This window comes from Lingula anatina, chromosome 8, assembly GCF_051362555.1.
Source record: "Lingula anatina isolate TDL-2025a chromosome 8, LinAna3.0, whole genome shotgun sequence".
Classification (NCBI taxonomy): domain Eukaryota; kingdom Metazoa; phylum Brachiopoda; class Lingulata; order Lingulida; family Lingulidae; genus Lingula; species Lingula anatina.
The window spans coordinates 12,122,902-12,138,855 of NC_141774.1; the positions used below are offsets into that span (position 1 = coordinate 12,122,902).

Genomic DNA, 15,954 nt, shown 5'->3' on the forward strand with positions numbered 1-15,954 from the left:
CAAAAGCTTATGTACCGTAGCATAAAATGCATTGCACAATTGTTAATTTGTTGCCTATAAACACTGCAGCAAGAAAGTATTAATGTTTCCTTAACATATGTCACTAAAAGAAAGCTATTGGTTTGTAATTGAAATGTGTAACCTCATCCTCAGTGATGATGGTTTTAATGAAGAAGTGTTCTGTACGGGGTATATTATGATATAAAAACGCATAAGACAATGTTCTGATGTCAGCTGTGAAGCCCTTTAATACATATTGATTACGCAAATGTATGCTTGTCAGAGGAAGAGTCCGAAGTGTTTTTTCAACCACGTGAGGATGTCAAGAATTTAAAGGTTGGTCCTGCCGTGGGTCCTCTAATGTCCATGGTGGCAGGAACCGCTGCCAGAGCCTTTCCTTGCAGGGACAAGGCGTGCATTAAAGCAATGCAATCCCGAAGCCTGTCGGGTTTCCCCGAAAAGCTCTCCTGAAGACAATGTAAGAGATTCGTGTACATTCGGTCAAAAATGAGTGACATCGCAATCGCTCGGGGATTTCCTGCCAAATTAAGGGAGTTGGGATTATCAATTGTGGGCCATACGCCGTGTTTGTTAAAAGGGATGCGTGGTCCGGTGTATTCGTATTTAACATGGCATTGGATTTCTTCTTCCTGACGGACACTGTAGAGGTTGTGTTCGCATTTTCCATTTCCCTCTTTTTGTCCACTTTTACTCTGACCTCCGTGCGCGTTATTATTCCTAGCGTTCTTCTGTATCAAAGTCTCAAACGTAAACCGGTTTTTATTACAAGACTCACTGTTTGGATTCAGGCGTTCTTCAGGAAACTCCTTACCATTGTCCATCTTACCTGTGACGCGAATTTCTCTCCCCTGAACGATCTGTGCAAATTTATAATAGTGTGAAAGATCACCCTGGTCTCTTGTCAATGGCAAACACGCGTCCCCACCCTCCCCTTGTTCGGTTATCAGAGCAATGGCGTCTAGGGCCGATGACAGGTTGAAAATTGGAAAAGGTCTTATGCTTTCTCTCATACCGTACCAGAGGCTCTCGTTAATTTGATAACCCGGATCGCCCGTGAATATATCAATGTCTTTTTTCCTCAAATTGACTAGAAGGGATTTGATTCGGTTATAGAATGATGATATGGTATTGCTGTAGTTAGATGACAAAGACTGGTAACAGTTCGTGCTGATGTCCTGATTCGATGCCTTCACTGCACTGTACTTAGTGTAGGGTTCGTGAGAAAGAGAACACGATGGAGGTGCTGCACTGTCCTGACAATCTGACTTCTCATGACCGGGAACAATATTACCGTTACTTCTGGAACAGCTCGCCGAAATTTCCTGGGCAGGTTTCTCCATTTCCATAAATACCGATTCAATGTATTCTATAGATACGTGCTCCAGGGAAATCAGTAGATCGGGGCGGACACCCCCGGGTAACTTGGTCGGATACTCGGGGACCACCCCGGGGGAGGTGACATCAGGTGCCCCGCCCACTGCGTTGAGGATATTAGCAACCAACACCATGTGCAGCATCTCTTGCACTACAACACTGCGTATGATTTGTGCTATATAGGTATTACTCCCGTCCTTGATGGACATTAGGGCGGACAGATAAGGCGGTATGGTTGTGAACTCCAGCATCAGGGCCTGCTGTAGAAGTTGCCGAAGTTTGGTTACGGATGTTGAGTCGGCGCCAAGCAAAGGATTATCAAGCCAATTAAGTATCATTTCTTTCTTTTTTTGTGAAAGATCCCTCGTCACAGGCATGTGGTTTGGGTGGTGTAGGGGAAGATCAAGAACAAATCTGATCTTGTCCGCGTTTCTTACCACGCTTTCATAGTTCGTCAGCTCGAAGAATTTCCCCATTACAGGGTACAGTTTGCTGTAGGGTTCAAATATTGGTAACACGTGGTCGTACCACGTTGGAGCATTTGGTATGTCGTATTCCTGAAACACGTGGATGCCAAGGACAAATACGGCAGAATCGCCTGATACTGTTTCGTCGGCAAGACCAGTGGTAACAGTGAAGTTCACATATAAAAGATATAATTGAGACCCCTGCAAAACCACCCTATTTCTGTAGTCTCCGTTCTCTTCTATTGGGTCATGGGCTGTGATTTCAATGTAAGCGATACCATTTTCATCAGTTTCCACTGGTTTCGGTAGCGACAGAGCCCGTTGGGGGATGCTAAAGCCAGGAGTACACGGGCCACATAACTGGAAAACGCTTGCGTCCCCTGTGTCCCCAAATGTCACGCTTATTGCAACACCTGAAATCGGGACACCAAACTTGCTGGCAAATACGGTAAAATTCCACCTGTCACCTGGATCTTTTTTAAAGGTGTTGTTGTACATGGCACCAACAACTATACCGTGGGCACGTTCGGCGAGGACAACCTGCTTACACTGCGACACGCTTATGAAGTTTTTGTCACCTACGTTGACACTTTCATCAGCACCATTCTTTTTGTTCGTCAGGTTCATGTCACCGGGCAGTGTTATTCTGAACAGAATCATAGGAAATCTAGATACATCAACTACTTGGTCTTCAGAGAGGTCAAAGGTCACGACTCCTGCCGTGTCCTGATACCATTCCGGGGCAGAATAGTTCACCTCTGAAATAACACGTACGATATCATCACATTGGGCCACTTCGATTGGGTCAAGGTCGCCGCTGAGTTCAAGGTCAGCAATCTTCCTCTTTTTGTAGACGCCGAGAGCAATCCTGCCTATCTTGTCAGGGTCAAACTGGCCCTCCATGGTCGTTCTCAGACTGTTCCCCAAATCAACGGTGAGCAATTTCAGTTCAGTGTTCAGAACAAAGGGAGCGTGGCAAAATGGAAGACCAGCACACTCAATTTCTTCGGCACGTAGTATTCGGCTGCTGCGCATGTGTGGAATGGAATCGCTGGAGTGATGAGGGCCAATGGTGCCAGTCAACCGTCCCATCAAGAAGTCTTCACTGGTGGTGTTGAGAGCGCTGTCGAACATGTCCATGTTGAATTTGATTGACAGTGCCTGGCCACTGGCCTCCGAGATCTCGTCTAAGAAACGAGACTGATAGGTCGGGTCTAACCACTCGACGTCTCCGAGGACGGACTTGAAGTGCGCAGCCGCAGAGGCTGTATACAATGACGCGGTCTCAGCGCACTTAAACCAGAAATTCTGGCTGGGCGTTGGGATCATGGTGGCCCGGAACCCCCCAGGGATGTGTAGTGTAAGACCGTAGAGTGACGGGAGGGTGTCGCAGATGGTGTAAATATCTATCAGTTTGGCAGGCGAAGCTAGGAACCAGTCTTAGAGAGAAGAAGTTATATTAAGTTAATACGCATTTGCAAAAAAATGTATGAAATTAATTCTGGAACTTACATTTAGCGACTAAACGATTTTGCGGTCTCATTGTTTCAGTGAAAGATAGAAACATGTACTCTAAGAAGAAGAAAGAGAGGAAGAAGTAGAAGAAGACGTACAAGAATGCACAGACCTAAACTATACGTCAGCAAACAGTTACGTGACAGTGTTAGAGAAAGCAAAAAAAGGTCTGGTAAACAAAATCTATTCTTTATAGTATTTCCAAACAATGTATTGTGTTAGAGAAGACAAGAGAATCCGATAAACACAATCTTTTCTTTTCAAATACCACAAGCGTATAACCTGCATATCTTGAAAGCACAATGCAACGTATCTCAATTTATTTACAATGCAACACAACATAAGTAATTATAAAGGAATAATAACCAAGCGTGAAACATCCGTCAGTTTTACCTTCCACCTTTTCTCCAACGATTGCGTCATTGTAGGTACACGTCCCATCGCCATAGCATACTGATGTCACATACGTCTCGTAAAATATAAAATTGCCACTTCCCTGGAATTAAGGAACAAGGCATTTCATGTAGAAAAGTGTTAAAAAAAGGACGTACGTAATTGTAAATAAGGCAGCTTATTTGCGTAACCGCCATATACGCATACTAAAAGAACACACCCGTCAGCCTACGCTACTGTTATTTTCTTTTTCACTCTCCCTAAACTAATATTAAGTGATGAAATTTATGCCTTCCCTGTTGTGTTAATGAAACGTTTATAATATATTGTCCGAGGCTTTATATGTCTAAGGGTAGTTTGTGATGTATACATGTCTGCTATCAACATTTTGATGCTACAATGTAGAAACCAAACGTGGATTCTGACATTGGCTGCCGAAACGCACGTAGGTCATGAGAAGCCAGAGTACAGAGATATTACCTGAATATTGAACCCGTGGCGTTCGCTTGGGAGGCGGGGCCCATTGTAAAGGCTCATATTGAGGTTATATACGTAATTGTTGGAAGTTATGGGATCGACATAAAAACGTCCAGCAAAATGTAGGCGAGGAAAGCCAAGATAGGAGTAAATGGCATCTGAAAGTGATATAAAACGTCTACATATATATACGTCTGACATACTGTAGAATCAACCTTTGCGCCTTCATCTAATAATACAGCTTTCAATGCAGATATAATGTATCACTTTATGACCCCATTCCCATACATAGATCGATCTATCAGGATCGACCCATCTCCGAGGGATTTCTCGCTAAATTATATTGGCTTAAGCGACTCAGATGTCTGACACGCCTACTGATGCTGTTACGGGGTAATTAACTATCGTGTAGCAGCTTTAATAGGCGTGCCAGACACCAAATCTCCTTAATCCGAATGTAATTTTGCAAGAATCCCCTCGGAGATTGGTCGATCCTGCTAAATTGATCTAGGTATGGGAATGGGGTCTATGAAATAAGACATTGCCAGTGATAATGGGAAGATACATCTACCAGCAGACACGACCGCCTATTCTATGACAGACAATTATTAACATTGCTATACTGCCGGATACAAGTACATACAGGTTATGTCTTAAAATGAAGGACACAGGGAAAAGAACATGTTGACTCATTTAATTTAGTGAATTTGATTACAAAAACTATGATGGGAAGCTACAGGACGTAATATGTAGACTTCAAAAACTGATTCTGGGTTTTCTTAAGGTGATGGATAGATAAAAAAAAGATAATGTCTCAGTTCATAAGCGTAAGTGACTTGTTAACGATATCAAACTGAAGACCAAGAACTGCTAACAAATATCATTTACCTGATCCATCGTCGGTGCGAAGACAGGGGAAGGAGGACACCAGCATTGTCACCATGAGGCCAAGGGTAACTGAAATAGTCCCCATTGCTCTGCGTTTTCCCCCACTTCTGATACCATATGACGAACGTGATGTTTATTGCTTTATTCCATTACAAATGCGTATTGTATGAATGTGATAGGTTCACGTATGTTACAACCCACATTCTATACGAAGAAACATGATCAAGTGTTCACGTTGCTAGAACTGAAAAGGCACCTTCAGTTATTTTGATTGCTCTTATCATCAGGTTTTTAGATGGTTGGGCCTCTCGTCCGTCACAATCATATCCCAGGTCGTAGATTGCTGAGCGGGCAACCTAGCTACAATATCAATTATTCAGTTATATTAAGAACGACGTACTTTAGACCCTGTTTATCATTGCCCGTGTGAATGTGACTCTCCATATAGACAAATGCATTTAACATCCTTAATGAATAACAACCATTGGCAAGGATTAGCTATAATTACACTTCATTTCAATAAAGCTTACAACGGTACGTTTGATATACGGACATAATTAGAAATGATAAAAAACACCATTATTTGTTATTAATATACCCGAACAATATGGTAGATGGAAGATACAATTTTACACTGTATCATTACAGATTATTTGATTGTCTGTATGAAATATAATTTTGAATGATTAGAAATTCTATTTTCTTTCTCCATAGCATATTATTTTATTATTATTATTATTATTATTATTATTATTATTATTATTTTATTTTTTTTTTGTGAATAGCCAATCACTCTATATTTACCACGAACCATTGCTGATGTATTCATTGATATGAATTTTGATTGTATCGGGAAAAGGTTGGGAATTGTGCTTGAGACTGAGAAACTGTTTTCACTGGAATCTAAATTATCCCCAATATAGGGATGGTGCTATGTTGCCTATTCGTTTCATTCACTTGCTTCATCCACAATTTATTTGTTTAAGGGATGGTTTTCCAGGAATTATTAACAATTGCTTCATTTGGCTTTTTTTCATAATTACTATCATTCGTTTATTTGTATTTAATTTCTTAATTTTCTAGTTCATCTTCTACTAAATATTATTAAAAAGATTATCATTATGTATTTTCATGAAGGGTGATCTTGAATTTTTAACCTTTATTGAGGCTTTTTCTGAAGTACATTTGTACCTTGGGTCAATTAAATAAGAGCGTATATATGTTTTTGCCTGACCACTAGAGCTACGACTTACTTTGGGCTTATTGGGTTCTTTTCCGCAAGGTACGCCTTGTACTTGTTTCAACAATTGACTTTCCGGTTGATTTGGAGCCACAATAAATATAGCTGACATCAGTACATAATAAAGACTGCCTCAATACAAGTATATATTGAAAAGTAACAAAGGTGATGTGAGTTGTGCCCTATAGATAGCATATTTATCAATTACCAAAACCAGTTCTATCTAGTAAATGAATTATTCTCGTGAGAGAAATGTCCCCACCCAAATAGTAGGATGCAGCTATCTAAATGGGGTCTAGTTTAGTTAGCGAAACAACGCAGCTGATAAAATCTGGCCAATCTAAACGACTTCTACACAGTTTAGACTCAAGCAAAACTACATAATCGGATGAGAAAGGACAATTTTTCATGATTTCAATAAAGTCTAGACATATCATACCAGTACCTATCAAGAAAGAACAATGTATAGTTCCTTTGTGTAAGTAGATGCTTTACTGCGTTTGTCTTACTCAACACACATATGTTTTCCTTTCAGTCTCATTTCTCAAAACAATTGTGTCATTGTTTTCATGTCTTGTTTTCCCGTTTGTCAGCAAAGTGTGCACAACTCATCATGCTGGCTTTTTGCAGTCTTCAGGATAGAAAAATGTAGATAATTTTTAAGAATCTGATTGGACCAGATGCTTGTTATGGCGGAATAGACCTTGACATATCTGAGATATCATATGGTGTTTTATACACTTCTCTATAATTTAAAAGGACCTAAGGTCGAAACATATTGATTTTGCGAACAGCTATTTTCACGGTAAGTAATGCGGTCTTTATACATGTAGTATTTTTTCTTAAGAATAGGCGTTTACTGTAAAAATGCAGCTGTATTTATACTGTTTGTCTAAATATCTTTTATTGTTTATTTCGTCATCCTTTTGGTATGTACCCGGCATCCCAGGGATTTCTTGTCAATATATTTCACGCAACATTAAGCGCAATGAATTCTGTCAACAGATGAAATATCGTGATATTGAATGTCTGTTTCTGTCTATTTGGAGTTGTATTCTATGTATCCCTGTTCTACGTTTGGTAAGGTATTGCAGACCGTGTTTGGGTAGTTGGTACTGTTACGCCCATCTCTACATATCTAGTTCATAACTCAATAGCAATGTTTGCCACTTTTCCCAAATTCCTTTGAAAGCTATTTCCCTTTAGATAAATAATCATTTTCTTATATCCCTTGGATTTCACATAAGTACATGTAGATTACACATCGTTTAAGAAGGAGGTAATTAACCTACCTATAATATGGTGCTTACGAGCATAAAATAAATACTCTCTCGAAGAAAATAGTATATTTATACATGCACCTTTCTTACAGGTGTGCAACATCATGCAGTTTGTAGTTACACTAGGAGCGTGTGTTTTCATTTGTTTGGTAAATACTTTTACTGCTGACGCTGTCAATGGTAAGTGTCATTCCTTAAACTTAATATGCACACATTGTGTATTTAGATGACAGGAGATGATTACAAAGATGTTGTTTTTAACACAATATAAACCTGTTTACCACTCACAGCAGTTTAAACGTCATGTTAACGAGGAGTTGCAATAGGGTAGTTTGCCCTGCCCAGTCACCAAACATACACCCCTTGAAAACCAGCGTGCAATAAATAAATAAATAAATAAATAAATAAATAATAAAATATTGCAATACTATCTGATTTTAACATGACCAAGATACTTTTACAAATACATGTATACTGCTCACCGAAGTTTAATCGGCATGTTAACGAGGAGTTGCAATCACGCTTGTACCATCTGCCCCCCCCCCCCCAAAAAAAAAAAAAAAAAAAAAAAAAAAAAAAAAAAAAAAAAAATCATGCAATAATATCTTATTCTAGCACCATTTCGGAGTATGAAGGGCGAAAAACGATCGGCCATCGAGGAAAAACTTGAAGTGTCTCAATGTAGAAATGAGAGGCCTGGACCGCCCCATAACAATCGTCGTAATATCGGGTGCGATGATGAAGAGTGCTGGTCTGACTGCATCACCAGCCACCAACTAGGGGGTACATGCCAGAATGATCAGTGCGTCTGTTTTAGGTGTTAGATCAGTGTACGTATATCCATCATAAAATATGGTGTAATGTAAATCTCATGACCGATCTTTTGCATACATTTCCGATCATATTAATCAATGTTCCTCCATCACTGCATTTATGTCGTTATAGTTACGATATGGTTTTTATATACATTCTTTTGAATTATATGTAAATTTCTACTTTCTGTTCAATCTTGCAGGAGTTATCAGGATGGATATGACTTCAACAACATTATACTCTATGGGAAATTATGTATCGATTTTTAGCATTTGATGATATTCTTTATTATACATTTTCCAGGCATTTTCCAGTTCTTCTGGCAAACCGGAGAACATTCTGTGCAACTCTGAGAGACGACAAGAGTGGTATGCCTTGATAATATGTCTGCACATAGATTATTTCACGTAAAAGGGAAAAGAAATACTGTTCTTTAAAACTCTTTTAACATTGTATTCAGTAGTATCAATAATTCCTTAACATATGGCACTAAAAGAAAGCTATAATATTTAATGGAAATGCCTCACCTCATCCTCAGTGATGATGGTTTTAATGAAGAAGTGCTCTGCACGGGGTATATTATGATACCATATTAAAACGTATAAGATAATGTTCTGATGTCAGCTGTGATCTCCTTTAATACATAAATTCGATTACGCAAATGTATGCTTGTCTGACCAACAGCCAAAAGTGGGTTTTCAGCCACGTGAGGATGTCAAGAATTTAAATGTTGGCCCTGCCGTGGGTCCTCTAATATCCATGGTGGCAGGGATCTCTGCCAGAGCCTTTCCTTGCAGGGACAAGGCGTGCATTAAGGTAATGCAATCTCGAAGCCTGTCGGGTTTGCCCGAGAAGCTCTCCTGAAGACAATCTAAGAGATTCGTGTACATTCGGTCAAAAATGCCTGACATCGCAATCGCTCGGGGATTTCCGGCCAAATTAAGGGAGTTGGGATTATCAACTGTGGGCCATACGCCATTTTTGTCAAAAAGGATGCGTGGTCCGGTGTATTCGTATTTGACATGACATTGGATTTCTTCTTCCTGACGGGCATTGTAAAGGTTGTGTTCGCATTTTCCATATTCCTCTTTTTGTCCACCTTTACTCGGACTTCCCTGTGCGACATCATTCCTAGCGTTCTTCTGTATCAAAGTCTCAAATTTAAACTGGTTTTTATTGCAAGACTCACTGTTTGAATTGTGACGTCCTTCAGGACACCCCTTACCGCTGGCCATCTTACCTGTGACGCGAATTTCTCTCCCCTGAACGATCTGTGCAAATTTATAATAGTGTGAAAGATCACCCAGGTCTCTTGTCAAGGGCATGCACGCGTCCCCACCCTCCCCTTGTTCGGTTATCAAAGCAATGGCGTCTAGGACCGATGACAGGTTGAAAATTGGAAAAGGTTTAATGCTTTCTCTCATACCGTACCAGAGGCTCTCGTTAATTTGATAGCCCGGATCGCCCGTGAATATATCAATGTCGTTTTTGCTCAAATTGACTAGAACCCATGTCGTTCGCTTGAAAGGCGGGGCCCACTATAAAGGCTCATATTGAGGTTATATAAGTAATTGTTGGAAGTTATGGGATCGACATAAAAACGTCCAGCAAAATGTAGGCGAGGAAAGCCAAGATAGGAATAAATGGCATCTGAAAGTGATAGAAAACGTCTACAAATATGTAGGTTTCGACATACTGTAGTATCAACCTTTGCGCCTTCATATAATAATACAGCTTACACTGCAGATATTATGTATCACTTTATGACCCCATTCCCATACAGCCTTCTCCGAGGGGTTTCTCGCTAAATTATATTAGCCTAAGCGACTTTGATGTCTGGCACGCCTACTGAAGCTGTTAAGGGGTAATTGACTATCGTTTAGCAGCTTAGGTGAGTAGCCCATTATGTTATATTTACCAGGAATCATTGCTGATGTATTCAATGATATTAATTTTGATTGTATCCGGAATGCGTTGCGAATTGTTTTTGAGGCTGAGATGTTGTTTTCCGTGGAATCTGAATTATCCCAAATATACGGACGTTGTCTATTCACTTCATTTACTTGCCTTTTCTTTCATTTCTTTATTAAATTAACTGTGATCAAGCAATGATAAAGCTTTCTTTCATTTGTTTTTTTAACAATTTCAATCATTCATTTTTTTCATTTATTTCTATTTATTTTTTTTAACTTTCTAGTTCCTCTTCTATTTAATATTATTTAAAACATTACCATTGCAACATTCTACTTCTATGAAGGATGTTCGTGAAACTTAAGCCTTGATAGATGTTTTTACTGAAATAACTTTGGTTAATTAAATAAAACGTATACTTTTATTCCTGATCACGAGAGATACGACTTACTTTGGACTTGTTACGCTTCCTTCCGGTCGGGAGGAACTCCTTGTGCTTGTTTGAAAAATCAACTTTTTGTTTGCTTTTGAGCCACAACACATATAGCTGACATCAGGCAATAGTATATTACTGCATCTAGGTAAATGCTTAACTGCGTTTGTCTTATTCAACCCACGTGTTTTCTTTTCAGTCTCATTTCTCAAAACAATATGAGTCATTGTTTTCATGTCTTGTTTTCACGTTTGTCAGCAAAATGTGCACAACTCATCATGCTGGCTTTCTTCAGCCTTGAGTATAGGAAAATGTAGATGATTTTCAAGGATCTGATTGGCCTAGATGCTTAATGACGGAATGCACCTTCAGATGTGTTAAGTTTATCACACTCAGTTTCAAACACACACACACCTGTATAATCTTGAAGGCGCTGAGGTCGATACTCATCGATTTTGCGAACAGTGGTTCAAGGTAAGTAATGAAGTAGAAAAGTTGTTTCTCTTCTGCACACACTTAGACATTCTATTCTGAACTGTATTTAGTCATATGTTTGAAGCCCAATCCCTTCAACTTGTTGCTCATTCGTTGTTGTTGTTTTTTTTTCTTTTTTTTTCATTTTTCATCGCAGTAGGAACAGGGATGTTATGTGCGTCATGGCACCACATCAATGTACATTTACTTAAGGTTATAGCATAACATGAATGCGTGCATGAAATTGTGATTCTATTCTAAAGTGACAGCATCAGTTTTGAACTTCACAACCACTTAGCTCTCCCTCTCTCTCTCTCTCTCTCTCTCTCTCTCTCGCTGGATATATCATTTTATACTGATTTATCTTTCTTTCAGAATACAGTATTTATCATGCAAATTACAATTACGCTTGGCGTGTGTCTCTTCATCAGCCCTTTTATCGCCACATACTGCGGTGGTGTCGGTAAGTTCTCCCTTTCCGTCAAGTTGGACCTAAGAATATTTGTAAATAACAACTAAGGTTGTCAACAATGTATTCAATGTTACATCCATGATATAAATTAATATGATGTAGAAAGCCAGAAAATAATTCAGATGGAGCTCTACTTTAAGAACATAAGGGTTGAAAACAAATTGCAGCAGCACTGTATTGAGTTTCCTTGTAAAAATAATGCAAATAAGTTCGTATTACATTTCCATATTCCAGAGTATAAAAAAAATTCAATATGTGATGGAAGGGCAGGTTCATGGAATGAGGAGGAGATTTCGAATGATAATAACGTGCAATACGAAACGGTGGAAAAGCGAGAAGAGGACAGCATGGTATTGGACCAGTTCAATCAAGAGCAAAGCAAGCATCAAAAGCGCAGTGAAGGACTACAATCTTCGGCGAAGAAACAGAGTCGTAGACACAAAGTACATTCGACCGGAAAGAACATAAGGAAACCCAACCATTGAAGACAAGTCAAGAGTTTGACATAGTAAAAGGAATACACGTAAGTGTTAAGAAATCCTCAGATGATAGAAGCACTGATTAAATGTGGTCTTTTAAGGCCTCAGCAGCACTGCAGGGGTAGTACAGAGTAGAATTCCACCATGTTTTGACTATGATACATTCAAAACAGTTTATTCCATTAAAAACTGTATTTCGGTTTTCAATTCCTAATTGAATAATGTTATATTCTGTTTCAGGCGTCGACTAGAGAAGACATGTTGACATATTCAGAAAGAATCGTATTTTAATCTAAAGTATGTTTGCGATTAGAAATTGAATTGAAATAAACGGATCAAACGGCTATTTAAAAATGTTTTTGTTGGAAGCATCAACAGATTGCTTGTACACAAGTTTGACTTTTTAACGATAGCGTTCATTTGGACCTTTTCTCGGTGAAGCATTGCATACCCGTCGGAAACGTAAACTCTTACTTTTTTATATAAACCCAACTTAAAGCAATGGCAAAAGGACTCTGCTCGCCGACGCTTTCTGGTTTAAAGTGCTGAATAAATCTTAAGCTGCATTATGCTTCAGTTTGCATTCTATAACAAAAACATTTCACCGACATCTAGGCAACCATTTTCTTATTTTAGAGCGCAATAACACCGCAGGCAATCCTTATTTCTTTCTACCTATTTTATTTCATGTTCGACAGCAATGTTGTTTTAACTGTTCTGGTGGTTGTCGGTGATTACCAGACAACACATTATTCAGGGATTTTGCTTAAGAGAAATGTGTTAAATTAAATGTTTGCAGTCTAACGTATTTAAGTTATCAGTGTTTAAGGTTTTATAATGTCTAGCTGTTATGCTCAGAAAAACCAAAGACACATCGTTTACTTTGGAGTCCCATATATGATAGTACACTTATCTCGCTCGACCCACATAATTTCTCTACATCTTCCTTTCTCATGTTAGACATCGATGTTGTTTCAATTTATTCAATTAAAGGCGTTGTTCTACTGGCTGTCAAATAAAAGACAACATATTATGCAGGTTCATTGCTTTTACTGGGTTAAGCAGGTGCGGTATATTTTCAGGGACGATAATAAGAAGCTTGATTCAAAATATTCAAGTATATCTCTGAGTGTGTCAGTTTTGAGTATAAATCAGGCAGGAGTCAAGGTCGGCACATACCGATATCTTTATCGAGTCTGTAAACAACACTTTTCTCGGTAAGTAAATGTATTTTCTGAACAAACTAGGGAACCTACGTGTGTTTTGTAACTCACACATTCAATTTCGCTGTACGCCATGTTCGACATCTAATGATTGGCTGTGTGTTTTCATTAAACTGCCTGTCTTGCTTCTATTTTATTCCCTTCGTTTTCTTTCCGGTAACAGTATTTTAAAACCACATGACAAACAAGATGTACATTAATTTACAGTAAGTGTTAACATTTAGCAACTGTACCGAACTGATGGAACTTTGATTTGGTTGGGAAGTGACATACCACAGCATTGATTACCAAGCCTTCCTTTCCCCTTCTCTCTCTCTCTCTCTCTCTCTCTCTCATATTCTAACAATCTGAGACAGCACTGGCACAGAAAAAAATTTTCTTTTAGGAGTGCGATACCATGAACCCTACCATCCCAATGAGTGTGTGTGTTTTGATCTGTCTGGTTTACTCCCTCGATGCTAACACTGAAAATGGTATGTTGCCACTTCCTTCATAAAGCTACCTGATAATATTTATAGCTGATGGGCTGTAACATATATACAGATTACAAAGAACGTATATAACATACAATTTTTTGGTAGACAAGTAAGTAGCACAAAACATAGGCCAACAGTCCCCCGCCTACTATGCGGAATGCTTCATATATTAGAATATAATAAGATTATTGTGTTATTTTCCAGTGGATAGATGGTTTTGTAAACTCAGAGACAAGATTAATAATTATCTGGTTCTTCGAATGAGAAGAACATTACTAATTTTAGGTACTTTTTTCCAGCAATGGACAGAAACAGAAAGCGAGAAGACAAACTTACATTGCTGCACACATCAAATCTGGACCAATATAACCGTGATGGACGTAGCGAAGGACAAGAAGTACCAGAAGCTGAGACTAAGATAAGAATACACAAGGACAGAAAACAGATGAAGCACTACAAGCAGGGCCAGAGCTTGAGAAGGTGCCCCGGCAGCATCACACAAAAAAAGTCAAGAGATAGAACAGAGATGGAAGAGTTTGCCTCACGGAGACAAGTGCGATGACGACGAATGCTTGTCTGACTGCATCATAAGCAACAATATCGGGGGCACCTGCCAGAATAATCAGTGTGTTTGTATCCAGGCGTAGTATTTATGTGAGTAGTAGATAGTGCTCATAACATGCTTAAAAATGAGCTTTGTTTCAAATTGAGGGCAAAGGCAAATGTCTGCTAGCTATTTTCGGTCCATCACTGTTCCATATGCTCTATGAATGTACATTATTTTAGATGTGTTAATTTCCCCATCAATTAGACACTTTTCAATCGTAAGATGTCTGAGTTTTGATCATGCAAACCCTCTGGAAAGGGAAAGGAGAATATTTTTAATTTTATTCTGACTGCTTTGCTTTTCAGTTTCAAATTAATGTGCTTTATATTCTTTTTTTTTTCTTTCAGGCATATGTTGCTAATTCGGATGAGCCGTTGCACGGTATCTTATACGTTTACAGTTATCCGCACGACTTTGGACAGCCTCTAAAAGTTTGCATTGCTCTATAGTTAGTCCTGGATGCCATACAGGGCAGGCATATTCTAGAATTGAGCGCACAATACTTTGGTAAACTTGGATTAAGTCAGCAGGGCTAAGCTTAGCTCGCTTCAGTTGACGGAGGAAATAGAGTCTTGCACATGCCTTTTTATATATATGATCCACATGAGTACCCCATTTTAGGTCATTGCTAATATGGATGCCCAGAAGTTTGAACTGTGTAACCTCACAGATTGGCGTGTCATTTATAACTATTGGTGGGAGGTCTGGTTTAGAACGTGTAAAATTTAGGGTCATGGTCTTGGTTTTTTTGGCATTCAGTTTCATATTGTTATTTTGTGTCCACAGCACTATTTCGTTACTTGCACTTTGTAAGCAGCATGGACCATCAATATTACAAATGTCAAACACTGTAGTATCGTCAACATATTTGTAGTCTGGACATCTGGATTTTAAGTCATCAATCATGATAGCAAAAAGCAGTGGCCCAAGAAGGGTACCCACCATGTGGGTGTAGCCATTCAGAGAGTGAGCTTTTATATTTTACTCTCTGGGAGCGGTTGGATAGGAATGACTGCACCCACCTGACAAGTAGTTCAGGTACACCCTTGTCATAAAGTTTTCTTAGTAAAATGTTATGATCAATGAGATCAAATGCCTTTGAAAAGTCCAGGAAAAGAATTCTGGCATACTTCTTGTGATTTTGAGAGGGTTCAAGACCCTGCATCCAATTGTGAATGAGTTCAGTTACTGCATGTGTAGTGGAACTGCCCTTGACTACTCCAAACTGTGTTCTGTCAATATTAATGTATTCGAAAATCCACTTAACAATAAAAGATTCAAACACTTTACTAAGAACAGGGGTGAGTGATATTGGACGCAAGTCATTCTCAATAGACATTGGTGGAGAGGATTTAGGAAGAGGGATGACATCAGCTGATTTCCATACGTCAGGGACGTCAAGGGTAAGTGC

General features: G+C 39.0%; 1 protein-coding gene across 1 annotated transcript; it reads left to right on the plus strand.

Annotated features, from left to right (window-relative positions):
• The first annotated feature begins 11,251 nt into the window (after positions 1 to 11,251).
• On the plus strand, positions 11,252 to 12,590 carry LOC147760351 (uncharacterized). Its single transcript, XM_087018868.1, has 4 exons — positions 11,252 to 11,286; positions 11,662 to 11,749; positions 11,993 to 12,281; positions 12,478 to 12,590. The coding sequence occupies exons 2-3, from the start codon at positions 11,677 to 11,679 to the stop codon at positions 12,241 to 12,243; spliced, it is 324 nt and encodes a 107-aa protein (XP_086874994.1). The 5' UTR covers positions 11,252 to 11,286; positions 11,662 to 11,676; the 3' UTR covers positions 12,244 to 12,281; positions 12,478 to 12,590.
• The last annotated feature ends 3,364 nt before the right edge of the window (positions 12,591 to 15,954 follow it).

Coding starts and splice junctions, on each gene's coding strand:
- LOC147760351 (XM_087018868.1), top strand. CDS start 11,677: ATGCAAATTACAATTACGCTTGGCGTGTGTCTCTTCATCAGCCCTTTT. Junction 11,750..11,992: donor CACATACTGCGGTGGTGTCG/GTAAGTTCTCCC, acceptor TCCATATTCCAG/AGTATAAAAAAAATTCAATA.